General features: G+C 45.0%; 2 protein-coding genes across 2 annotated transcripts; both read right to left on the reverse strand.

Moving 5' to 3' along the window:
- Positions 1-1761: 1761 nt before the first annotated feature.
- On the reverse strand, positions 1762-11884 carry LOC146041788 (phospholipase A2 inhibitor and Ly6/PLAUR domain-containing protein-like). The gene is made up of 5 exons (XM_083161683.1): positions 11814-11884; positions 8120-8227; positions 6500-6652; positions 4624-4770; positions 1762-2349 (listed from the first exon to the last, which is right to left on the reverse strand). Exons 1-5 carry the CDS (start codon positions 11863-11865, stop codon positions 2213-2215), a joined length of 597 nt encoding a protein of 198 aa, XP_083017809.1. The 5' UTR covers positions 11866-11884; the 3' UTR covers positions 1762-2212.
- A 4791-nt stretch (positions 11885-16675) lies between these two features.
- LOC146041789 (phospholipase A2 inhibitor and Ly6/PLAUR domain-containing protein-like) lies at positions 16676-22935 on the reverse strand. Its single transcript, XM_083161684.1, has 4 exons — positions 22814-22935; positions 19305-19457; positions 18881-19027; positions 16676-16937 (listed from the first exon to the last, which is right to left on the reverse strand). Exons 1-4 carry the CDS (start codon positions 22908-22910, stop codon positions 16789-16791), a joined length of 546 nt encoding a protein of 181 aa, XP_083017810.1. The 5' UTR covers positions 22911-22935; the 3' UTR covers positions 16676-16788.
- Between the last annotated feature and the right edge of the window lie 4694 nt (positions 22936-27629).

A 27629-nucleotide genomic window follows, 5' to 3' on the forward strand; every position in this document is an offset into this window, starting at 1 on the left:
TTTCTGGCTATCCAGGCTTAGGCACAGATGGCTTAATATGAACCTGTCAGCTTGATTATACCATCTGTGAATAAGTAGGGAACTACATACAACCTGGCCCGCGGGTGTGCCTTGAGGACCACTGCTGCAGATCATACTGTAGTGTCAGGTCCTGCATCAAGTTCCGTCATGCGTTAAAGTTGGGAACAATAGGCTGCAAGGCCCAGATGTAGCCCAAAAAATAAATACAGCAGCCATATTGATTGGGCAAAAGAAATGGTCCTGTCTGTCCATCAAATGCAGCAGAAAGAAGCGGCTTAAACCCATGATCAATACCCAGTAGCGCACGCAGGGGGGTTTCTGAGTACCCAGAAACCCCCCCAGGAGTCTAAGGGCCTTAGGCTGAAAGCTGAGGGTCTCCTCTTTCCATGGGTACAAGAATTTTAAAAAAATTGGCCCTTGGGAACCGGAGATATCTGACCTCAAAGCAGTGGTCCCCATCCAAGCTTGTTAATTGCTCTTCCCAGTCAGATATTTCAGGTTCTGTCTGACAGGTTCTGTCTGACTTTCTGAGGATATATTCCAAAAGCTGAGACTCTTCCCCTTTGATGGACACTAGCAGCTTGTCTCTACTGTTCCCAGAACCAGAGATATCAGCCTTCCAGCAGCTGGTTACTGCTCCAGCTCCACACACCTGGTATGTAGTTTTATATTCTTGTTGGCAGATTGTTTTGCCTCCTGAACTCTGATCCCCTAGTCCCCAACACCATTTGGTAGGTGGGATTCTCTAGTTTTTAATTCCATTAAAATCTAAGAAATCTATTTCTGGGAACTGGAGATATCTGCAGTCAAGCAAGCTGTCCTCCCACCAAAAAATTATGAATAATAAGCCCACTCCACTATACACCCCTCCTCTGCATATTAAACATCCTCTACCACCCTGGAAGTAATGTATTAGGGCCCCTTCATTCAGCCCAATGCCCCCTTCTCCCACCCCATCTCACACCATCTGTGCAGTAAAGGGGTAATTAGTGGAAATTACTGATCCAGGCCCTACATGCTGAGCGGTTGATATAATACCCCCTACCAGTCGCGGGACATCAAAGCTTCCCCCACCCCTACTGCTGGAGGATCGGTAGGGGCCCCAATACATTGCTATGCCCAGGGGTCTACACTGCTGTTTATATATATATATATATATATATATATATATATATATATATATATATGTGTGTATATTATTATTATTATTATTATTTATATACATTTGGTCTATCTATAATACTTTAACTGACCCGGCATTAACTGACCCGGCATATACTGGGTCACCTAAGTGTCCATCTCCGTGCTTTGCTCCGCCCCTCTGGAAACCCCCTTCTGAAAATCCTGCGTTTGCCACTGCCTCTTTTGCAGTAAAATAAGAAATGAAGGTCCAGGGAATGAAAGAATGACATACAAATGAAGCAGCTCACATTGGATTGATTCGCCATTTGCCACCAGCCGCCAGCCGCCAGATGGTGCTCCCTCCAATCAGCACTTAACTGTCATTTTTCTAACACATAACAGTTGGAGCTGATTGGCTGGAGCACCATTTATCATATACAACAAGTTACAATGGGGCAGATGTATTAAACCTTAACAAGAGATACATCCAAGGGTGATAAGGAGAGATAAACGTCCAGCCAATCACCTGCTAACTGCCATGTCACAGGCTGTGTTTGAAAAAAGTCAGTAAGGAGCTGATTGGCTGGACGTTTATCTCTCCTTATCACCCTTGCATTCATCTCTTGTTAAGGCTTAATACATCTGCCACAATGTGTTTTATCGCTCTTTGATAAATAAGCTCATTAATGAGACTAAGCAGAAAATCTCAGGGAACCTCCAGTTCTCTGTTTCTCTGTCACAGGACCACATTACAAAAGACAAACCTCAAGCAAATATGTGGTCTCTATGAATATTACCACGCGGTTATTATAGGATGCTCATTATACCACAACTGACATCACATGATGAGAGAAGTAGTTCTCTCAAAGCAAATGTCTCACTGTAATCTAAATCGAATGATCTCTGACAAAAACTAAAAAAAAAAAAACACATACATGTCTCCCATCAGACTGGTAAAGGAATGATATATGGGGTACATACAGCATGGGGTACATATGGGGTACATACAGTATATAAATTCCTTTTCTTGACTGCAGATACAGGAACAGAGACACCAGATATGCCGCCATCACTGCACTGGGTCCGTGTTGCACTGCACGGTGCTGTAACCACATATCGGTGAGCCTGGGGACCCGGGTATAATACCAGTGTGCTCACACACATTCTCCGTCGCACAGCCCTGGAGTGCACTTGCCTGACAGAGTCCTGGAGACACAGAAGTAATGATTGGTTATGAGATTGTGTCTGTTACGTGTGAACATTGGACCTGATTCACGTTTGATCAGTTGACGCTTCAACATGAATCAGGCCCATTGTTTTACTGTACATTTTCTTAGACTTGTTAGTGAGCAATACTGAGCAACTATTGCTGCATAAGTTTAATTTCATTGAGTAAAATTATTTAATGGGACCCACCCCACATATATCCCATGGGTCATATACATTTAACGCCATTGTTTGATACATAGGGGCCCTCACAAACCTTTGCTATGGGGCTGCAAATACCTAGTTACGGCCCTGGTACTACCCACCCATAGGTCCTGATTCAGTCCTGATTGCTGGGCTACAAGTGTTCGGAGCCCATGAACAGGTAAACGCTGCCCCGAACACGCTAATTCCTGCCCACGTGCAGGACTACAAATGCGTTTGAGTCCGTGCACATGGGGAAATCCATTCGTAATCACTCAGCATCTAATGGATTTCCCTGTTCACAGCCGTTGAGCTGCAAACACCGCGGGGAGAAAGAGGCAGCTGTTGATCTCAGCAGCCCTCCCTCCCAACAGCTGGGCAAGGCCTGTATTTTCCAGGGCACTCCCAGAAAAAGCTAGCGTTCCACCCCCAAATGTCCTGTCGATCAACTTGAGAATGGCCAGCAATGGCTAACCATTGCTGGCTTCATTTGTAGGGAGACCCTGCGCATGCGCGCTGCGTACCGTGCACATGTGCTGTTGACGATAATCACTCAGGCTGTAATTTCGCAGCCCAGTGAGGGTGTCTTAATTGGGCCCTTACTGTGGCAGTATCTATCATCTCAGTGGGCAGTACGCCAGTGCCTGGCAGTGATGACCAGCTATGTACAACTGGAGGCAGGTACAGTATTTCCATTCAACACACAACGATAGCAACTGGTTGGGTTTCAGACAGCTGTAAGACGATGTCTAATCAGACAGTCAATAGGTCAAGACCAAAAGTTAGACATGCATTAAATGTTGAGAAAAGTTAGACATGCATTAGTCTGACAGTGACAAAAGTTAGACATTGACTAAAGTTAGACATACGTTAGACATTGACAAAAGTTAGACATGCGTTAGTTAGACATTGATAAAAGTTAGACATGCGTTAATTAGACATTGACTAAAGTTAGACATGCAATAGTTAGACATTAAAAAAGTTAGATATGCATTAGTTGGACGTGAGTCTGAGTGCTCTAGTGCTCAGACTCCAAAATCGTTGTGAAAATCACTGAGAAAAATGTCCCCCATGCAATTTTTCCGGTGATCCACACATACATAGTAGGGACTGAACGCCATAATGCTCTACTACTACCAATACTACCATCATGTCACTACTACACTGCACTGCTCCCCACAAAACGGAGTGGCCCCTGGACACATCAATTTAGCCAGGCTTTGTATGGGAGGAAGGGGTAGAAGCTGGGATCCCAAAGTCAATTACAATCCTCTACCCCTTCTATCTGTCCTCTGGTCGAGAAAATCCACCGGCAGCTTATGGCTCCTGATATTCCTGTGTCACTGCCTGCACTGCACACTGTCCTGCTCACATTCTGGATGCCTGGCTCTTTTTTCTGCTGCTGCACAAGTAAGAGAGTTGTCAATGTCAGCCTGCTCTGGCTGGGGGGCCCTCCTGGCAGAAGAGTGCCTGGGGTACAGTGTCCTCCCTTCCCCTTTATCCGGCACTGAGTGGGGAAACTTGCTTTGCTGGAAGGACTGGATCATTCAGTATTTGTGTAAAATACTTTCACATACTCAATTCCTTAAGCTAGAGACAGAGCTGGATTTGGGGTTATTACAGTGGCAACTTTGAAAATGATCTAAGAAATGTATTAATCTATTATCTTAAAGCTTATTACTCGTTATGGGGGGTATTCAATTAGTGCTGATTGCACTTTTCGGCCATGTTTTTTTAGGGTAAATTGGGATTCCCCCTATTCAATTGTGGTGCTGATTTTTCAGCTAGGAGAAAAAACTGTCAGTGTGAAAAACACCAGTATTTTTCAGACGAAATTGCAGCAATTTAAAAAAAATTGAAATACCGCCACAATTGAATAGACGGGCATTTATTTAGTTCCATTTATCTGTAAAAATTTAACTAATTGTGTACCCCTATATTTCTCTTTGTAAAAGTTTGCATTCTCTTTCTTTGTATTTGGCAGACCCCCAGCAGCTACAGTATATACATCCATTTTTCTTATCTATTACTTAATCTCCACTGGTGACCTTCCTGTTTCTGAAGTCATACCTCGCAGGAAGTATTGTCCTTTAAATGTGAGACATTTGGTCTCAGAGCCAGTGCATTGTACGGTGCCATTAGCCACACATCCTCCTGCATCTGCCACCTGGCATGATGGGCACTCAATGCCATTTTTCGTGTTGTTCATAGAAGGAGCTGAGGAGGCAAATTGTGTAAAGATTATTTAAATAAAAGTAAGAAGATTTGGTGCACATTTCTGTCAATCCGTGGAGAGAGATAAAGGCCCTTATTCAGATCTGATTGCAGTACAAATTTGTTCTCAAAATGGGCAAAACCATGTGCACTGCAGGTGAGTTAGATTTGGGTGGGGTATGTTGAAACTGAAATCTAAATTGAAGTGTAAAAATAATGCAGCCAGTATTTACCCTGCACAGAAACAAAATAACACCCAAATCTAACTCTCTCTGCACATGTTACATCTGCCCCACCTGCAGTGCACATGGTTTTGCCAATTTGAGAACAAATTTGTACTGCGATCAGATCTGAATAAGGGCCAAAGTTGCCACCAGTCAAACTCAACCTGTAAAATGACACTAAAGGTGTCTACACAGTAGACAATTGTGTAAACGATGAGAACGATAATGACCATAGATAATTACTTTATTGTGCATATCGACTAGTGTGCGCACACTAAAACATTAACAATATTTGGCAATGTCCTTAATTGTGGATCTACATGCTCAGTTGTCGACATTGACACCAAAAATACTTGAAACGTTATGTTGACATATTTTATGTGTTGACCTTCTCGCTGCTGACATTTTACTTGTGCATGTCGACCTTTTATCACAGTCGACAAATTCCGGGTATATGGTCTCCCGCAGCTACCACTATTCTTTCATGGCTGTAGCCCTTTGTAGACGATACTGTTGTTACAGATATGGCCGGGCAGTGCGGTCAGTGAGGTCAGCGCAAACCGCGCATGCGGCGAGCAGCCGGCACAACAGATTGCAGGAACTCCCAGCATCTGCTTCCTAATGCATAGCATACATCACTGCCCCCCCCCCCCCGCCGCAGCGATGCTAGCGCATATGAATTTATGTATGTGCCTAGCATCGCAAAGTGGTGACAGTTGCCCCCTCACAATACCTGTGATGTGGTGCGCGTCACATCTCTGGCTCAGCGGCTGTCCCCAGCGCCTCCTCCTCCTCCCCCCTGCAGCCAGAAGGACCTCCGGCTGTGACTTGTTGCTAGGGGGAGGAGGAGTTTCACGGAGGAAGGTAAGCCAGGGGGAGGGCGGTCAGCATCTGCAGCGGGCGGCGATAGAACGGGGGTTTTACCGCATTTTTTTTACCTTAGTACATCCCGCCCTTTATATGCAATCCATAGTAAATAGGCGGCCCAGGGACGTGCGGTGAGGATAATGGCTCAAGAGTCCCTGGCAAGTACCAGAGCCAGATTTGCACACAAGATAGGAGCCATGGGGTACATGCTGACATTATACACATGTGCAGCAGTATATACTGCTGGAGATTTGCTAAGTTTTGATAAGAGATGTGCAGAAAAGGTAGCCAGGTGAGGCACTGCCTCACCTGCCATAGACTTTTTACTCCAGAGTTTTGACAGTAAAAATGATTAGAATAACAAAACTATTATTTATATATATATATATATATATATATATATATATATATATATATATATATATTCTTTGTATTTTTGACATATTTTATAAATTAAAAACTCCGGCATATACGCTAGTATGACAGGAAAGGCCGTGCCTCACCCCACCACACGCCGCTGAATAGGCCCCATAGTTTCTTGTTACTGTGGAGAAGGATCCGTTTTACTACAAGTACCAAGCTATGACACATAAATATTGACTTTTAAAAAAATACTGTTCCCCCCTTGGCGGTTCTCTTACCCTGGACAGTGTGATTGTTGCAGAGGTCGGTGTCACAGCAGGAAGCCGTATAGGTTGTGGTGAAGTCCTGTGAAGACACACTGTGGGAATAGTTACACACAGCTGAGGATAATTGACACGCTTTCTTCACGGAGTACCATGTGTTCCCGCCTCCTGCAAGCAAACCGCCATTATTACTGTCAGGGCATGATTGCTACAGCGTATAATCGTCAGAAATACATAAAAATGGCCAATCCATAAACTACACGGGCTCATGCGTCAATGAGCGATAATTTGGTGACAAAGGTCATCTGGATGTCCCATTTGTCAGAAGAGTGGGTCCTTTGGAAGCTGTAAGGTGGAAGTCAGTTGTATTACCCAGGCAGAAATGTTTATATATAGTACCCTTGGAGATGAAAACTGAGAGAGGTGAGATCTGTGCGTTGGGTGGAATTGTATCTAAATGGTAAATCCGATATTGCATCTAAAGCTGGCCATACACTTATGCGATATCTTTTTCCTGATTTCACTTGATTCCAACACATCATCATCATCAGCATCCTCTGCCACATTCTGCGGTGGCCGGCATCACAGGTGTGTGTGATCTTGCCCCTGTGTCTTGACAGCTGCGATGTCGCTACTTCCACACATCGTCTAGTGTGCACCCAGCTTATCACTGCTGCTACATGAATGTATTCCAGGTGCTGTGAGAATTTCCTACTGCTGAAATAATATCAGGCTGATCTAACAAATTATTAATGATAGCAGCAGACGGAGAGCAGCACATATTGTGCGGGTTATTGAAACAACAGTGAAATAAAACAGTGCGCTGAAAGCAAATTAGAGTCGAAGACTGCTCGTATCTCCTCACCAGACTGATGTGAGTTTGGATGACCTGGGGAAGGGAACTGCTGATTAACATAGTAGTTGGTGCACAGTAGAAATATGCCCCCCTTCCCCCCCCCAAAAAAACTAGCTCTGTAACTACCACTTGACACCTCCAAACGGTCACTTTCTGACAATCACATTACAATGTAATCTTCATTGTGTGTGAGATTGCAGTGGCACTTGCTACAAAGGTATGTCCTGTTTTGGGGGCGTGGTCAGCGCGATTGCGTCCTTGTGGCCATGCCCCCTTTTGTGCAATGTCACTACACAGCATGTGGTGGGGCTACAATGAAGTGATACGCGTCATTTGGTCCCACGGACCTCCCGCCAACAGATTGGAAGGGGGGGGGGGGGGTCATGGGATGGGCACAATTCGGGGAGGCCTGCCCCCTTTCTGCATGGACGGGTGGGGGACGTGATTCCTGGGACCCTCCCGGCCATTCCTGGAGGGTATGCAATCCTCGCCAGGCATTTTGCAACCACAGGGATGACACTGGACAGGGAACATATTTCCAGTACGAATGAGAGACAATTGGGAAAATTTACTAAGATGGGTGTTCTATTGAAGATTGGATGTTTCCCATAGCAACCAATCAGATTCTACTTCTTGTTTATGTAGTACCTTCTAGAAGATACTAGATCGGTCTGATTAGTTGCTATGGGCAACATCACATCCTCAATAGAACTCCCATCTTAGTAAATGTACCCCATTGTCTGATAAAGGTCAGTGACGTGAATGCGGAGTGTTCTTACCATAGTCTTCCACTGTACGTATTGTCATACAGGCCCCGCAGGTCACCGCATCACCATCGCAGTCCAGGCCGCTGTTGTTGGTGCACTTCACACACGTTATGCAGTTACCTGGAGAACAGGCAGTCGGAGAATTGGTCATTCATTCGTAAATCATAGGAAATACAATGTTAGGGGGCACGGCATGCCCATTTAGCTGCGGGAACATTTAGCGTGATTTATATCGCCTATTGCGTGGTCATTTTACATAGCGCATTAGTGCGCGCTCCCCATACATGTCCCATTCAGGTGGAACAAGCATTTGTGTTGTCATTCTGGGGGCGAGATGTACTAAGACATGAAAAGTGATATTTAGTTAGAAAAGAATTGCTGTTTTGCGCCAATTATTTTTTCTGGGGGGGAGCAGCTCTGATAGGGTAAAATGACAATTGGGTAAAATATAATCAAAGCGCTGGGATAAAAAGCAACTGGGATAAAACAAACAAAAGAGTAGATTAAAGTGAAGAAAAATAGATAAAAAGAAGACAAGTATGCAATACCTAAAAAAAAAAAATAATAAAAGTTAAACAACGGCTTTGATGTTTAAGCTCTCTTTTGAGAATGTGGCAAAGTCTTTTTTGTGAGTGTCTCCGAGACCTGTATGCACAGAGGATTGCTGACTAGCCCTAGCTACAGTACCGTAACGGGATGCGGCTTCTTCTCCACATCTGGAGTCCTGTGCGGCGGCTTCCGGCTTCAGCGCTCGTGCTTCCGGTGACGGTCCTTCCTCACTTGCGGCTTTGCTTGCCCCAACGCGTTTCGTGCTTGCTAACATGACTAAGGGCGGTATTCAATGAGCCAGAATCGCCAAGTTTTATGGCGATTCTGTGTTTTTTTCATGTGTGCCGGCGATTTTATGAGCTGTATAAGCGAATCACCCTATTCAATGACCTATAATCGCCGTTGAGGACCGGTGAATGAAGCACCAATCGCCAAATGTAATTCTCTAAAAATCGCCGTTTTTAGTCTATAGGATTTTGCATGGGGAATCGACGGTAGTCGAGGGGAATCGCCAAAAGTGTATTCAATGTGAAGTTGGCGATTCCTTTTTCTTGTTACATATCGCCGTTCCTCACCGAGTGTCCCTCGTCATTTTTTTCTGGTGAACTTTGATAGGAACATGTCAAATAATTGGTTTTAAGTGTTCTATTTAACTGTGCAAGTGTAATGTATTATTATTTGCTGCCCTTGTGTGATGTGATGGTCGTAGAAGTGCTATACAAATATATATTTAATTTTTTGAGGTATTTTTTTTTTCTCCCACAAAGCACTGTTCTTACCCATGGTGCACCTCACTTACCCATGATTCTCCTCCCCACCTCACTCCTTCGTTTGCCCTTTGAGCAGATTACCCAGCGTTTGCCGTATGCTGTATGGGAAGCGTTTGTCCAGGGTAATTTGCTTTTTTCTTGCATTTCTCTGCATTTTTTTAAACAACTGACTACATTAATGCGGCTGTATAGGGAAACGCCGGTATGGCTGAGAATCGCCGTTAGGGCCGGCGATTCTCAGCCACGTTGAATAGGGTGACTTGGCGACTCCCCACGAATCCCCATGCATGGCGATTCACAGCTAAAAACCGGCGATTGGCAGGCGAATGTTAAATCAGGATCACTGTGACCAACGATTCTGGCTCATTGAATACCGCCCTAAGTGTGCAAGCACGAAATGCGTTGGAGCAAGCAAAGCCGCAAGTGAGAAAGGACCGTCACCGGAAGCATGAGCGCTGAAGCCGGAAGCCGCCGCACGGGACTCCAGACGTGGAGAAGAAGCCGCATCCCGTTACGGTACTGTAGCTAGGGCTAGTCAGCAATCCTCTGTGCATACAGGTCTCGGAGACACTCACAAAAAAGACTTTGCCACATTCTCAAAAGAGAGCTTAAACATCAAAGCGGTTTTTTAACTTTTATTATTATTATTATTTTAGGTATTGCATACTTGTCTTCTTTTTATCTATTTTTCTTCACTTTAATCTACGCTTTTGTTTGTTTTATCCCAGTTGCTTTTTATCCCAGCGCTTAGATTATATTTTACCCAAATGAAAAGTGATATAATGGAGAGTGTTAAACCCCCAACCAATCAGCTCCTACCTGTCATTTTTCAAACAAAGCCTGTGACATGGCAGGTAGGAGCTGATTGGTTGGCTGTTTCTCACTCTCCGTGTTATTCGGGTTAGTACATCTGGCCCTGTGTGTTAATAGCCACTTTAGCCACTCGGATATGGTCGCTAGGTCAACACTATGAAGAGATCGACATACATTAAGTCGGCCAATAAAGATTGACTCATGAAATAATGTCAACATTGCTAAGGTCGACAGGGGCGGAAGATCGACACAAGCATTAAGTTGACAATGGGAAGGTCGACTTGAGTTTTTCATGTTTTTCCCAATACAGGCGATATTTCACATACCCTACCATCCACTCGGGCGGGGAGGGAGAATATAAGTGTTCCAAAATATGGAGATATCAGAATCCTGACTGTTCAATTGCCCGACTGTTCTCCCTCGTGGGGGTCCATGGGCCCCATAGAGGGATAATAGAACCTGTTGTAAGCAAGGGGCTTTTTTGCACTCGCCCCCCTGCCGGAGTGCTGACCGTTGGGATTCTAATGTCGGTATACTGACCATCGGGATCCCGACTGTCGTCTGTCGGCTGTCAACATTTGGGGCTCTAAAGTTTTACAAAATTCTGAGTTTCTGCCCCCATTACTGCTGAGCGCTGTGACCCCCATTTCCATCTTTTGGGAGGGGGGTCAGTGCTCCCCGAGGAGCTGGGCAGCCCCCTAGCTCTCCCTGCACTGCTGAATTCAGTGTGTACTGGGTTTATTCAGTCAACAGTAGTAAGGTCAACGTACTATCAGTCGACACAAGCAATAGGTCAACATGGAAAAGATCAACATCAGGTCTTCACCTTTTTTATGTATTTTTTTCATACTTTGCTATCCAAGTGGACATAGAGTTTGGTTCTAACAGTGTGCCCGAAGCACCAAAATAAGTGAAAGCTCATTTCAACCTTTCCCATGTCGACTTATTGCTTGTGTCGACCTTTTGACCATATCCATCTAAGGTAATTTGATCTTTTGCACATGTCGCTCTATGGCCTGTCAACCAACTGTTGGTCGACCTAATGCTGTGTACACACGGGGTAATATGATTGCTGGGGATATATTGCTAGCAATTTATCCCCAGCAATCCTATTGCTCAGTGTCTCCTTTTCATCAGCGATGAAAAGGAGACACTGCTACGGGGCGGAGGGGGAGCGCAGCAGCAGCAGACGCTGCTGCTGTCACTTTGATGGGAGGAGGGAGGGAGCAGCGGCACGGGGCTGGGGAGATCAACCCTGATCTCCCCGGCGCTGACCTCCCGGCACAGCGATCGCCGGGGAAAGCCACTGGTCGCAGGAGAATGCTCCTGCGACCAGCGACCATTAGGCAGTGCACACGGGAGCGCGCAGCTGCTCAGCGACCATATTCCCTGCGATTTTACATGAAATTGCACCCGTGTGTACTCACCTTAAGGGCTAAACTGTACATTTGGGGATACATTTACTGAGGGTTACAACTAACCAGATTCTAGCTAACTCTCTCTGCACATGTTACATCTGTTATACGGTGAACTCAGGCACTATCATGGGATATCACAGTCATTATTGGTCTCACCTGCAGTGATGGAAGCTGAGATGATGCAGATTATACTCAGGAGGGTATTCATGGTGCCACGTAGACCTGGGTGCATGTGTCTATCTGAGGAACCTCTCTTTGCATTTATACCAGGATTATAGGGAGGGGGGACGGTACTAGCACAAAGTTCTAATTATTTCTTACATTTAAACACCACTTACAGAATTCACACTGGGTGGATACCAATAAAATTCATTCAGGAGTCACTTCCCTGTACCAGGTTTAATTAATGTTTGCCCAATAAGTGTCTGGTGTCACAGCTTCAAGGATGCAAAAAGTGGAGAACTTACCTGGACCTCACAGACGGCATCTCATGAAGGGCCTGATTCTGGTTCACTCTCAAAAGCAAATTATCTCCAATGGACAAAACAGTGCTGCACTGCAGGTGGGGCAGATGTAACAGCTACAGGGAGAGTTAAGCTGTGTACACATGGTGCAATATATTGCACAATTAGATTTGGGTGGATGTTTGTACTACTGGAATGGGTCATGTTGGGAGGTATGATATTGCAGTGCAAAAATAAAGCAGCCAGTATTTACTTGGCACAGAAACAAAATAACTCAGCCAAGTCTAAAGCTCTCTGCACATGTTACATCTGCCCCACCTGCAGTGCAGCATGGTTTTGTCCATTAGAGAGAGAATTTGCTTTTGCGAGTGAACCAGAATCAGGCCCTAAGTTACAGCTGAGCATTCCACACCACCTTATATATTCTCTATATTATAATAATAACAAATTTTGTCACAGAAAGGAAAAATTATTAATAAATGAGTCTAAGGGGGTTATTCAGACTCGATTGCGTTGCTGCGAATTTGCAGGCTGGGCAATAATCAACCAGCTGGTAGTACGCATGCACAAGGCTGTCCTGCGATAGAATCCTGCTGCTTTTTAATCGCTGCCCATTCACAGTGTGATTGACAGGATGTCGGTGGTGGTGGTAACTGGATGTTATCTGGGAGTGTCAGGGAAAATGGGGGCGTGCCCAAGTGTTTTCAGGAAGTCATGTGACGTCAGCTCCGGGCCTCCGGCTTCGATATGTCTGCTTCTATCGCAGCCGCTGAGTAAGTCCCGGGCTACGCACAGACTGCGCACAGGAAAAATCATTTGATCACAAGTTTTAGGGGCTTATTTATCAAACAATATTTGTGGGATATTCCCCCCAAAAAGCTATTTTTGGAGAACATCCTAAAATAGTAACCCTTTCAGTGCCAACATCTCTGCGAGAGATGTTCGAAATATCTGCTAAAAATCCCAGCGTCGCTCAAATTTGTTATATAAATTCAAATTAAAAATTTTGTGTAAAAAAAGATTATATTTCCTATATAAGGTAACATTACTGGTCATTATGGTGAATAAACATGTTTTCTTGGTAATTTTCACACCTATTCAAATGGTTAGGTATCCCCAAATGTATCATGGAGAGACCACAGTCGATCTCTCTGTGAAAAGCTGTGCACCGCAAGTTGGAACGCAGGATGCGTTCCAAGCCTCATTTCAACTGCCGAAATCAGGAAGTGGGATCAGTTCCGGACAGATGGAACGAAAAATGTGTTCCACATGATATTTCCAGTCTGGAGGAGTGAGGGAAACGGCGGCGGCGGCACCTGTAAGTAATGATTATCCAGCGGAAGGGGTATAAATATTGGATCCTTAACACTCAGTCACCAAGCCTCTGATGAAGGACAGTAGTGTCCGAAATGCATTAGTCTGGTGACTTTTCAACCTAGACCCGCGGTGATATTTGGACGCACAGCGCTTGTGGAGGAAAGTGGAGCGGGCACCCTCTCCCTCACTTTCCCTGATTCCATTATTGGGACCTGCGGACGCTGATTACCTGGTGTCAAAGGATTTTTTTACCACAGTCGGTGGTTACATGCCTTTTATCCTGTTTGTTTGGAAGAGTCCTGTGAGACCAATAAATTGTTATACCTTTTTAACTTATTGCACTATGTTTTGCGATTCTTTGTGTCTTATCAGGTTAATCTCTTGATATCAAAATGTATTGAACCTCAGACAGACAGTTGGATTTCCAGTTTGTATGCGTAACTATGTTTAAATGATTTATCACCTAAGCGCCCATATCAGTGGCGTAGCTACGTTTTGGGGGGCCCCCCCGCCGTTAGGGGGGGGCGCCCCCCCCTCCGTCGCCGCCCCGCCGAGCACCCCTACCCCGCCGCCCATGCAAACCCCCCCTCAATCCCCCACAGCCTTCCCTATCGCGCTGGTCCCGGCGGCTCCGTTCTTCTGCTGAGGACCACCTGAAAATGGCCGCCCCCATACAGCAGACAGTTTCAGAGAACTGTGTGCTATATGGGGGTGGCCATTTTGTGGTGGTCCTCAGCAGAAGAACGGAGCCGCCGGGACCAGCGCGATAGGTAAGTGACAGTCTGCGGGGGATTGGGGGGGGGGTTAACTATAGCACCGCAGCCCCCGGCGCCCCCACATGCACAGCGCCCCCCCGCGTCGGCGGGGGCTGCGGTGCTATAGTTACGCCCCTGGCCCATATGCACTAACCTTGTGTGTGTGGTGGGCTGCACTGGTGTAATATCTGCGCCATCTTATAACCAAACCCAATACTCAAATGATCTTAGGTCGACAGGTTATTGGGTTGACACAAGCATTAGGTTGATATAGGCTAGGTCAACAATCAAAAGGTCGACATGGGGTTTTTCACTTTTTTTTGAGCCGACATGTGCCGAAAGGTGGTATTTCATGCCCTGCCATCCACTAGGGGGTGGAGGGAAAATAACATGGGCCCTTATTCTGATTGATGCGGACTTTACCGCGTTCTTACGGATTGCGTCTTTACGGCGTCTGCGCATGCGTGGAGAACGCTACGCGCATGTGCCACGCCTTGACTCGGTACCAGTTCGGACAAAGACCGTCCAGAACTGTTCACCGCTATCATTCGGGAAATAGGGGCGTATTATGGGCGTCATGCGGAATGACACATGGGCGTAGTTTCAAAGTGGGCAAAACGGGGCGGAAACATGGGCGGACACGGGGGAGTACACTTATGTTGGGGGGCGTACATTCGGAAACCACTCCGAATGCACGCGATCAAAAAGGGCAGAAATGTGCGGTGTCCACAAGTGTACTATTGCTTTGCGGACACCACTCGTTCATGCGGTAGGCGAACGTACGCCTAATGACTACAACCATTAACACCTGAACCCAATAGAATCTACTCCTTTACTCATTACTCACTAATAGGCCGCTTGTCAGTGCTTTAATTGAAACCATTGCTGCTTCAAGGAAACCTTAGTAATCCCCCACATATGCTGTACTTGTCCCACACTTAAAAACTGCTAACAATGGACATGACTGAATATTAATACTAGCAATACAGAAGATATATAATAGTGGGTTGTTTGGCGTAAATACTCCGCTTACGTGCGGTAGCACCGCTTGGCTCCCGTTCGGATGCGGTATTCCCGAGCATACTCTGTAATACTCTGTAATACCGTGCCGAATCGGAGTGTTTCTCCCGCACACGCATGGTTTGTATGTCGTCCGTAAACACGCCCTGTTCTTAAAGAGTGAGTCCGTCCGAATGCGGAGGACACGTGGGCGTTTCTACGGACGATGGCCGCATGCGGAAAAACACCGTGGCGTGCGGACCGCTCCGTAAGAATGCGGGAATTTCCGCACAGATCAGAATAAGGGCCATAGTGTGCCGAGAGTGGCGAGACACCGTGTCCGACGCCTGGCGAGCCATGCGAGGGGACGCGGTGCACCGATACGGTAATAAAATAAAACACACACATAGTGAAACTGGGACAATTTTTATTAAAATCAATACATTTGCACTGTGTATTTTAACCCTTTGAGTGCCAATATCTCTGCGAGAGATGTTCAAAATATTAGCAAATAATGCCGGCGTCGCTCACATTGGTTATATCAATTCAAATAACAATTGTGTAAAAACAGATGATATTTCCTATAGGTCAACATTACAGGTCACTCTGATGAACAACAGGGATTTCTGGGCAATTTTACAAATTCACTTGGCACTCGAAGGGTTAACAGGGATTTGCGTGTACAACAAGTGCTGTGTTTCATACATAGGAGACAAGAAGATATACTGTGGGCAGTCAGTCATGTAATACATATCATTTATTGATCTATAGAAGTGTACATTTAGGATCATTTGTAAGAGACCGTCGTTTCCAGTGGTATTATGGCAGTGTCGGCAAGCAAAAAGGGATCTTCCGATGGGTGGAGCCAGAAGAACCAGGGCTACCAATCCAGGCCCGGAAAATGACTACATGCTCAATATTTAAAAACAAAGTATGGTGTGAGATGAGCTATTAAAATAAGGATGAGGGGACGGAGAAGGGGTTAAATATGTAATAGCAGCAACCCCAATACCCCCCGCCCCCTCCCCCCTCTACAGACATAAAAGAAAGGGGGCACTGATTGGTTGGTATTTTGGGCCCAATTCAGATCTGCTGGCTGAGCTGTGGGTTTTCAAAGCCCAGCAAACAGGTTAAGGTCACCCCACCCGAGTGAAATCCCACCCATGTGCACCGCTGCCAATGCGTTCTCAGCCTGACACATGAGGGGAATCTCTCATCATCCAATGAATTTCCCCTCTGTTTGCAGCGCCAAGTCCAGACTTACTCAGCGCTGCGAGGGGCATGGGGAGAAGGGGGACACTGGTGATGTCAGCAGCCCTCCCTCCCAATGGCCCGGGGGAACATCTGCTTTTTCTGGATCTATTCTTTATGAATATACCACCACTATAGTACAACCCCCATGACATGATGGGAGTAGTAGTGCTCTCCAAGGAAATGTCTCAATTTTCTAGGTTACACAAATCTCTAATGATCTCAACACAATAATAAAACATAAAAGTCTTCCATCAGTCTAGTAAAGGGATAATTGTTGGGGTACATATTCAAATATCCTTTCTTGATATCAGATACTTGAATGGGGCGACAGATACGCCGCTATCACTGTGTCAGAGTAGTGTTGCTACTTTGTGTGCACTGCACGGTGCTGTTCCCACATGTCGGTGAGTCGGGGTACATCTGTATAATGCCGGTTAGCTCACACACATTCTCCGTCACACAGCCCTGGAAGGCTCTTGCCTGACAGCTTCCTGGAGACACAGAAATAAGGATTGGTTATTAGATTTTGTTACATTCAACTTATTGACCATTAGCAAGCGATTATTTGCAGATACAGGAGGTCATTCAGGTTTATTCTCACCGTTGCGAATTCCAACGGTGAACGATGTTTCGCGACTGCACATGTGAAGCCGCTTGGTGTGAGAGGGCGCAGCAAATTATTCTAACATGGTGGGTGAGGGGCAGCATTGAAGGGCCGCGCCCATGGGAACATTCAGCGTTTCGGGCATTCCACTGGAGAGTGTCTTAGATCTGTCAGCGCTGTACAAATCATTCGATGGTCAGTGACCATCGAATGATATTACACCCGCACGCAAGCTGTGAATGGATGGATGTTTATGCAAAACATCCATTCACATGCGTGCAGGTGCAATCTGCGTGCGGGCAGACCTTCATGTAGGCGGTGTTTAGTTGGCTCGCAAAGCTGCAAAATTTGCAGCTTTGCGAGTCAACCTGAATGATCTCCCTAGTCTATCTATAAGTTTCATGTAGTTAAGTCATCCAATGTAGTAGTACACAAGCTATTGTCTGGACCTCAAGCACATCCTTTGTGGTCAGTTATAGAATATTATACTAAAAACAGGACAATATATTGCTAAATTCATCTTATGCCCCATAGTAGTGCCAAAGTTAATCCTATGTCCCACAGTAGCGCTCTAGGTCAACGTATGTCCCATAGCAGTGCCCTAATTGATCTTATGTCCCATTGTAGTGGCCTAGGCCAAATTATGTCCCATAGTACTGTCCTAGGTCATCTTATGTCCCATAGTACTGTCCTAGGTCATCTTATGTCCCATAGTACTGTCCTAGGTCATCTTATGTCCCATAGTACTGTCCTAGGTCATCTTATGTCCCATAGAACTGTCCTAGGTCATCTTATGTCCCATAGTACTGTCCTAGGTCATCTTATGTCCCATAGTACTGTCCTAGGTCATCTTATGTCCCATAGAACTGTCCTAGGTCATCTTATGTCCCATAGTACTGTCCTAGGTCATCTTATGTCCCATAGTACTGTCCTAGGTCATCTTATGTCCCATAGAACTGTCCTAGGTCATCTTATGTCCCATAGTACTGTCCTAGGTCATCCTATGTCCCATAGTACTGTCCTAGGTCATCTTATGTCCCATAGTACTGTCCTAGGTCATCTTATGTCCCATAGAACTGTCCTAGGTCATCTTATGTCCCATAGTACTGTCCTAGGTCATCTTATGTCCCATAGAACTGTCCTAGGTCATCTTATGTCCCATAGTACTGTCCTAGGTCATCTTATGTCCCATAGTACTGTCCTAGGTCATCTTATGTCCCATAGTAGTGTCCTAGGTCATCTTATGTCCCATAGTACTGTCCTAGGTCATCTTATGTCCCATAGTACTGTCCTAGGTCATCTTATGTCCCATAGAACTGTCCTAGGTCCTCTTATGTCCCATAGTACTGTCCTAGGTCATCTTATGTCCCATAGTACTGTCCTAGGTCATCTTATGTCCCATAGTCGTATCCTAGGTAACATTATGTCCCATGGTACTGTCCTAGGTCATCTTATGTCCCATAGTACTGTCCTAGGTCATCTTATGTCCCATAGTACTGTCCTAGGTCATCTTATGTCCCATAGTACTGTCCTAGGTCATCTTATGTCCAATAGTACTGTCCTAGGTCATCTTAAACCCTTGGAGAAGTGAAGTGCAATGAGTTAACGTACCAACCAATGAGGGCCTAACTACAATGTTACAGCCCCAGGCAGCTAGATGCTGATTGGTTGTACTTTATCTCTCTCCAAAGTTTGATAAAGCTCCCTCTGTTCTCTTTGTGAATATCTGCATTCTATCCCATTTTTGTTGGAAGAACCGCAGCAGCAGTATATGTCCACCGTTTATTTTAACATCACTTAAGTACCACTTTCATCTTTCATTGGTCATACCTTCCACAATGTATTGTGAATTAAATGATAGACACTTGGTCTCTGAGCCTGTGCATCTTATGGTGTTATTAGCCACACAGCCCTGTGTATCTGTCATCAGGCACGATGGACACTCAATGCCATTTTCTGTGTTGTTCCGAGGTGTAACTGAGGAGGCAAATTGTGAAATATCGATTAGTCAAAGAACGAAAGAAACAAGATTTACTGCTCATTGACGGAAAGATGCAGTGGCGTATCTATAATGGGTGCACGGGCCCCTGAGTCCCATGGGGGCTCACAATGGGCACACTGCACCCATTTACTAATATTTATCCTTCAGAGTCCTGCGGCAGCTTCAGGAGCGCTGCAGAAACGACCATGCTAGGATCATGCAGGATTGTTTAACTGTTAAGAAACGGTTTTCCCGCCATTGCGGTTCTCTTACCCTGGACAGTGCGATTGTTGCACAGGTCGGTATCACAGCAGGAAGACGTGTAGGTTGTAGTATAGTTATCTGAAGATAAACTGTACGTATAGTTACATATCGGTGAGGTCAGGTTACATTCTTTCTTTATAGCGTATCTTGTGTTTCCGTCTCCTGTGAGGAAGACCACATTATTACAGTCAGTGCAATATTCTCAGTGAGATTGGTGCATAACTGGCAGAAATAAAGAGATATTTTTTGTGCTTATGTTATAATGTATGAAAGTGGCCAATATGTAAGGGATCGCGACAGGTTGGTGACCATGGCCCTCTGGATGTGTTGTTTGGCAGAAGAATGGACAACGCGGAGGATGTAAGGAGGAAGACAGCTTTTATACAGTTATATTATCCAGGATAATATGTTTATATTTGTTACCCTTGGAGATGACGACAGATAGAGGTGAGATCTGTGATTGGATGGAAATGTGGATGTATTTACCAACAACACATCTTTTGGAATCATGTATCTCAGAAGTCTGACTTCCCCTTAAAGGGGCTTTGGATATCGGGCCAATTCAGACCCGTTTGGTTATGTCTGAATTTGGCCCCTTCCCCGATGTTTGGGGTCTGCTTTTGTGCTAATAGGCTCATGCGCACGCCCCAGGAGCGAATGGCTTCGACCACCCCCTTTTCATTGATCTCCGTCCAGGATAAAAGTAAGTATAGACTTACTTGGGTACTTGTGTATTTTCACAGCGCCCAATATATCGGATGCGATATCGGCCGATATATCGATGCGATCTGAAGCGATTTTTGACCTGTTCCTAATGATTTTATATAGTGTGGCGAGTGCAGTAATCCGTGTCCGCTTGCCACGCTTCCGGCTCGGTGGTTCGCTGCGCTCGACACACTATATAAAATCAACTCCATGCGTAGTGGATAGGGTTATGAACAGGTCAAAAATCTGTTCGGATCGCAACGATATATCGGACGATATCACATCCGATATATCGTCCGATATCACATCCTATATATTGGTCGATATCGCATCCGATATATAGGGCGCCGTGAAAATACACAAGTACCCTTACTTTTATCCATGAAGAGAGGAAAAAATCATTCGATGGTCAGCGACCATCGAATGATGCAAGGGGATTTGGGCAACTCTGGTGCTGGATGCACTCTTAAAATGAAAAAAATAACTGTTATTACATTTTGGATAGAATTGATGTAGCAAGGAGAGGGAAAGAGGGAAGGACAAACTAAGTAGATATGGACTACTAGATAGATAATATATTGGAATAAACTCAAAATCAATTATGAAATAGAAGTGTAACAGCCAAAAATGGTGACAATCCTGTGGATAGTGTATCCCGTGAACCACTGGGTCAATTGGCTTTATTAATCAGTCCCAGTTTGGGAGCAAATATACCGGTGTGAGCGGTTTTTGCTTCATGCAAAAATTCTGGTGAGAAGTTAGGATTCAAGGCAAATATTAACAATAAATGAAGACAAAAAGACCCAACTTGCAGAATTAAAATATTGGAACAGTGTCATATGTATAGGGTCTCAAAATGATGTGTGGTGATTCTTTGATTGGGAAGGTTTGAGAGAATGTCAGATAAGATAATGATAGAAGATTATAGGTGTCAGAAGGCTAATAGTCTCCCAATGGGTCACTGCTGATTAACTGTGTGTTATTACCAGTAGACAGCTGGTTGAGTGTGCCAGTGATTTGGGAGGAGTCTTTGACAGAAAGATAGTGTAATGCTCATGTCTGCTGTTGTTGGGTTGTAGGTCTGACTGTTGGGAAATCCAGAGCAGGCAAGTCACAGGTTTAGCCCACAATGAGAGCCTGAGCAGATAATGCAGGTCACTATGTGTGACAGGGTAGCAAAAGAGGGCAGAGACCAAGATGACCTCTAATGGAATCAGTCGTGTGCCAATGGCAGTGAACGACTGGTTGAGTATGCCTGAAGGGGTCATGTATCTGCGGGAAGGAAGAGATTGTGGCTCAAGTCTGTAAAAACAGAGAGGGGGGGGGGGGGGGGGGTATAATGGTAGTATCCAGCAATGAGAGCTTGGAGAAATAGGTAGGTGGTAGTACCAAGGTACCAAGATGGGATGGCATAAATCTTCCCTGAGGGTACCCCACTCAAGTTCTGGTCAGGCCCTCTATGGTATTTCTGCCAAGATCAGACAAGGTTGGGCCCATCCGTGACCGTGGATTGGTGCTTTGTCCATCTGTGATTTCTCCTTGGGGTTTAGTGAGTGGTATAACAATACAAGGGTAATAAGATAAGATGGTTTTGGTGTTTGTGAGATGCCTTTGGATGGTATTCTCACAGTAAAAAGATAGGCATAGTGTAACACAAATGCAAGGTATTCAGTGGTGCAACCGGTATGTAAAATACCTTTAGATAGTAATCTTTCCTGTAATTAGAGGGGTACACGGTATAGCAGTCAGTAATGTAATCTATAAGCAGCAAGATATAATCAGTGCTATTTGTCAGCAGGATCCAGCAGGAACTGCTGGTTCATGAACCTCTAGTTAAATATGACATCGTCAGAAACTGGATTCCTGAACCTATTCTGGGCAAAAATGTACTTTACATAAGATACCTTTTTTATTTTACAGTCACATGTGATTGCCTTTGTTTCTAAATACAATATACAAGAGAGAGAGAGAGAGAAAGAGAGAGAGATGCATATACTATATATGCATCTTCTCTCTCTCTTTCTCTCTATTTATATTTAAGCGATCCACCCCAAGTCCCAGGTACTGGACCTATATTTCCAGAAAAATAGCACTGGATACTAGTAGACATTCAAATGTTTTCCTAATGGAAACATCAGTATACTGTATAGTGGATATTTGATCATTTCTGTAATAGCGTGACAGAGGATAAATATATATTTACTGGTGAATCTCAAGAGCCAGTCCATGCACGGACTGGTCTTCAGCTGGACGCGCGTTTCACACAGGTAGGCTTGTTCACCTGGTGAGAGACAGGCTGCCAATGGGCTGGCTGCAGGTAGGGGGAGCTAGCGTGCATCTCCTCCCACACCGTGGTCCATGTGAGAGTTGGAGAACAGGCCGGGGAAGGCCAGGACTGTTCCGAGAAGCTAAGAATTTGTGTGTATATGCTGTGTGTGTTTGTGGATATGCTGTGTGTATGTATGCTGTGTATGTGTGTGTGTGTGTGTGTATGTATGTATGTATGTGTGTACGTATGTATGTATGTATGTATGTATGCTACAGTATGTGTGTCTGTGTGTATCAATGTTATGCATTTATGTATGCTGCGTATATGCTATGTGTGTGAATGTATGCAGTATGTGTATCTGTGTGTATGTTGTGTGTTGGTGATGTGACAGCTGAGCTCCCTTGACTCCTCCCTCCCCCTCCATCCCCCTCTATAATAGTCAAACACTTGCAGCATTTAACTGCCCCACCAAAGTGTATCTGAGAGTCCCGTCTCAGGGTTTCTCCTGAAGAGGAGGATAAATAAGTATGTAAGAATGTCTTACCATAGTCTTCCTCTGTGAATATTGTGATACAGCTTCCACAGGTCACCAAATCACCATCGCAGTCCAGGCCGTTGTCATTGGAGCACTCCACACACATTATGCAGTTACCTGGAAGACAGGAAGTCGGAATTAATAACAATAATATTAATAATAATATTTTATGTATATAGTGCTCAATCCCAATAGCACAACAAGAGAAAATACAAGAGAAGTGGCGCTTGTTTGATGAATTTGAGGTTTATACATTTAATAGTATAATTAAAATACATACATATAAAAAAGAACACATACATCACTGGCAATAAAAAAATTGGGGATAATAATAAAAAAAAAAATATATTAAATATATATATATATCTGAAACCACTGGTAAGTGGATCTGGGCCAGATAAATAGTTTGGTACAGGAGATGATGTTGTGACTGTCACAATAAAAATGACTGCCCCATGAAAATCAGGACAATTGGGAGGTATGCACAGTGTCAATAAATCCAGGATAACATTATTTTTAGTTTCAATAGCACAAACTTGAGAAGACAAGGGTCTTTCTACAATAAAATCCTCTAAAAATCCAGATTTTTATGACATTTAGGTAACTTTTAAAAATGTGTTTAAAAGACGTCTGTAACACCTGCAAATACAGGGCCTGATTCATAAAGGATTGGTCCACAGCATACTCGCGCCGGGGACCGATGTTGCGGCTTCAGCAACTATCACAGTCGCCCAGCCGTTCAAACAGAGGGGGACGGACAGTGGGCGGACAGGGGGCTGGCACATGGGGATGCTCAGCGTGCCCACAAAAATGCTGGAGGCACCCAGAAAAACACTGGACATCCCCATGCGAATGCTTGCCTGGGATGGGCAGCTGACATCACATCACGTCAGTGCCCGCCCCCTCTTCGGCCATCTCCGGGGCAGATAAAAGTCAGATCAGACTGACTTTTATCTGCGAGCCAATGAAAAATCATTTGATGGTTGGCAAACATCAAATTCAATTTCACCCGTACGCCCGAAGGCGAATGGATGTGTCGGCGTACACAATCATTCGCATCCTGGGGCGGATAGCAGGTGGCATCACGGCGCTCGGTAAGCAGTGAATTTTGCTGCTTACTGAGCCAAGCTCAATCCCCCCCCCTAATACAGCTCCTCCATATACCTGACCCATATATTTTAACCCATTGTTATGCAGAATATCTCCACAAAAATGATGTAATTTCTGTCCATATTAAGTTAATTTAAATAAAGAGCAATAAGTGCCTAATTAAACATTATTGAGGTGACACAGGGGCTGTGAGGAAAAAGCCATGTCAAATGTAATCTCCGGTGAACTTGTGCAGCTATTTCTATACGAACAATATGCGCATGTCAACATAAAGCTGAAAAACGAGCTAACGCAGCTAATTGAATATGCGCTTTATTGTAGACTCCTTTAACCCAGTGATTTTCAACCATTTTCAACTTACCGCACACCAAGCAGGATATTTAAAATTGCCAAGGCACACCATCCCCCCCACAAGGAAAACACACTGGTCTCCACAGGGAAAAAAACAAACCCATTGGCTCTCATATGAAAAAACACTGGTCCCCACAGGTAACAAAAAAAAACAACTAATGATTATTAGCGGATGGCAAGAGGAGGAGGGGCCATCTGATAGGGTGTCATATACTTTAGATTTGGGCCTATTTCCTCCAATTTCTCCGCCCGCCCCGCCCCGGAATCGGGTGACATCTGGCCCGAATTACAAAGTGTATGGGGGCCTTAAGGGACCAACTGAGGTGGTGGCATGGAGTCACGGAAGAGGTGATACCAATCCAAAGCAAGAGTAAAGCTAGGCACACATTGGACGATATATTGGACGCTCAGTTGAATGACCGATACTGTATATCGTGGGTGCATTTGCAGGTATGTACCACCAATATATCGGAAGATATATATATCATTGCAATGCGCTGTGTGTACGGGCGTTCTGCCAATCACCTGTACACTTGCTGCATAGGCCGCTGGTGATGGAAATCATGGGATATTATTGGTCTCACCTGCAGTGATGGAAGCTGAGATGATGCAGATTATACTCAGGAACGTCTTCATGGTGCCACGTGGACCTGGATACTTTCAGATGAAGGTGCCTGTGTCTATCTGAGGAACCTCTCCGCATTTATACTCAGACCAAAGGCAGGGAGGACGGTACTAGCTGGTACCTCTCATTATTTTATTCCATTTTAAACACCACTTACAGAGTTCTTACAAGGTGGATACCACCAAAATATTCAGTAATGAGTCCCTGCACCAGGTTTAATTACGGTTTGCCTAATAAGTGCCTAGTGGCTCAGAACTTGAACTTATGAACCTTCAGAATCTTATCTAGGTACCGTACAGCTGATCATTATAATGTTCCAAACTGATTCCTTCTGCACCGCAATTTAGTCCTCTTCAAAGTAAATCAAAATAATGTTGTCCCAGGCCTGAGCACTCCACTTTGCAGCATCCCTTTATTGTGAAGGGGATCACGCAGCAGCGCATGAGGATCCGGCAGCTCTTCACAGACCACTAATCGCTGGTCCTTGGTTGTATCTGAATATAATTTTTTCACAGTTATCAGCTTTTGTGTCCCAGCTCCCTGCACAGCTTTCTTTGTCAGCAGGCAGAGAAAGCTGTGCAGAGGCTGGCATATGGCAGTTCTTATGCTATTTCCAGATGGTGTTTTTATCGCACGGCTCACTGCAGTATTTTTTTTTTTTTTTAGTTAATTTGCCAGATCACATTTCTCATTATGGGAAGTATGGGAAATGGAATTTGGTTACTAAAAATAATTGAATTCAAGGGTTTGTAGCAATTTTTTTTTACGAATTGCCAGTATCAGTGGACCCATCTCACAGTCCAGTAGCAAGAGAGGAGGAGGCCCTGTGTTCAGCCTCCTCCACCTGGGTTACCTCCTCTCTGCTAGCCGCAGTACCATGCCACCCATGAATGCTCAGACTCTAGTGCGCTTGCGCAGATCTCTGGAAAAATGGCACAGTGGCCATTTTTTTCAGCGATTCCGGCACCGCTGTTGCCTTCATTACAGAACTCTGAAGGGGTGAGGTTTTTAAAAAATGCACCCATTATAAATATGCCACTAGCACAATCATATAATGCATTGTTCAAAATTAGAGATGAGCGGTTCAAAACTCCATAAATCAGAATACACCTAACTTAAGTGTATGCGGGGGTGCCATGAAGCTCCACCCCCATTAGGCTCCGCCCTTGTTCCAGGCCAAGGGTCCCGATTCACTGGCCACCATTGTTAGGAGGTATGGTTACAGTAGTTTTGGCAAGGAGAAATTCACATTTCTTTTGCATATTTGTATGCATTTAGTAGTCTATACAGCAATGTAAAAAGATAATTGAGGTCTCGCACCCATTCCAATACAACAGCACAGGGGAAGATTGGACCAGTCCTCTCCGGTCCTGCTGCGTCATCATGTCAGATACAGCCTGGAGTGTGAACTGGATTTGGCTTACACTCTAACCTGAAATTAAGCTATTTCTCAAGCACTGAACCTCAGCAATGCTACCACCCCACCCTCCTGCAGATCCCGGTAATCCTGCCCATCATTGCACAACAGCATGTGTTATTCTATTACTCCTTGTCCTCACTCATTGTCTATTATGTCACCGTTCTGATTAATCTGCAGTTACCGTATCCTTATTCCTGTAATATGCTGACTGCTTCCCTATCTGTACATATGAGCACATCAAGGTCCGTTCCCTGTATTTATATCTAATTAGTTTTTTCCCCACTATATGCTATGCTTCCTCGAAGTGCTAGACTCATTCTTAGATAATCTTTCGCTGCTATGTACTAAATTGAACTTACAGGAACATCGGACGGGAAGCTGCTATTCCTGCAATTTACATCCTAGGCACATTGCAGGAAAGTTTTTTTTGTAATATTCAGGGACCTCTCATAAGTCTCCAGTGGTGCAAGTAGGAAAAATGTGTTAGTGGTACTGTGCCGTGCGCCGGAAAAATGGGCGTGGTCATGGGCATGGCCATATGACACTTGTGGGAGTGGCTACATGACAAAAGGGGCATAACCAAATTTACAGCCCCTTTTCTGAATATTGGTAAATCCATAAATGCTTTGGTACTTGTGTAGTTTCACGGCGCCAGCTTACGCTACGCACGGCGCCAGCTTATGCTACGTTTGAAGATACTCTAATAGCATAGCCCAACGGCTGCCTGCGTCAGGCTAAGCTACGTTATCAGCGTAGCCCAACGGCTGCCTTACTTGTGTAGTTTCACGGCGGCAGCATAAGCTGCGTTATTAGTGTAGGCTGGCGCAGTGAAACTACACAAGTAACTACCGTGCTGTTGCCGGGAACAGCATCTCTGTCTCCGCCATCTCTTGGAAGCCTAGTCATCGCCTCTCTCACACCGGCAGTGCCAGCATGATCCCCTCTCTTTGTCGGAGAGGGGATCATGTTGGCGCCGGCGGAGTGGCGCTCCATCTGTTAGACACGCAGGAGCGTCTCAGACGCTCCATTAATGACACGCTCCTGTGTCTGAATATCTATTGTTGAGATGTATGATATGGCAGGTGTGAATGTGTTCCTGAAACACCCCCACTATCCACGGCAGCCCAAAGCGCGAGGGGACGCGTTACGTGTCCTCCCGACCTCTTCATCCCCCTCTATCCACGTCGGCGTGGAGTTGATTTTATATAGTGTGGTGAGCGCAGCGAGCTACCGAGCCCGAAGCGTGGAGAGCGGACACGGATTACATGTAAGGTCATCCGCGTCCGCTCGCCACACTATAGCTGAGAATTTCCATAATG

The sequence above is a fragment of the Crinia signifera genome, chromosome 19, assembly GCF_055691185.1.
Source record: "Crinia signifera chromosome 19, ASM5569118v1, whole genome shotgun sequence".
Classification (NCBI taxonomy): domain Eukaryota; kingdom Metazoa; phylum Chordata; class Amphibia; order Anura; family Myobatrachidae; genus Crinia; species Crinia signifera.

Bases quoted from the DNA above. Each gene is read 5' to 3' on its own strand.
- LOC146041788 (XM_083161683.1), bottom strand. From the start codon at position 11,865: ATGAATACCCTCCTGAGTATAATCTGCATCATCTCAGCTTCCATCACT. The intron at 8,228-11,813 runs GTGAGACCAATA...CCTGTTCTCCAG, and splicing joins CTCAGCTTCCATCACTGCAG to GTAACTGCATAACGTGTGTG. The intron at 6,653-8,119 runs GTAAGAACACTC...GTTTGCTTGCAG, and splicing joins ACGTACAGTGGAAGACTATG to GAGGCGGGAACACATGGTAC.
- LOC146041789 (XM_083161684.1), bottom strand. From the start codon at position 22,910: ATGTGTGTGGAGTGCTCCAATGACAACGGCCTGGACTGCGATGGTGAT. The intron at 19,028-19,304 runs GTAAGAGAACCG...TTGCCTCCTCAG, and splicing joins CAACAATCGCACTGTCCAGG to TTACACCTCGGAACAACACA. The intron at 16,938-18,880 runs GTATGACCAATG...CTGTGTCTCCAG, and splicing joins TTCACAATACATTGTGGAAG to GAAGCTGTCAGGCAAGAGCC.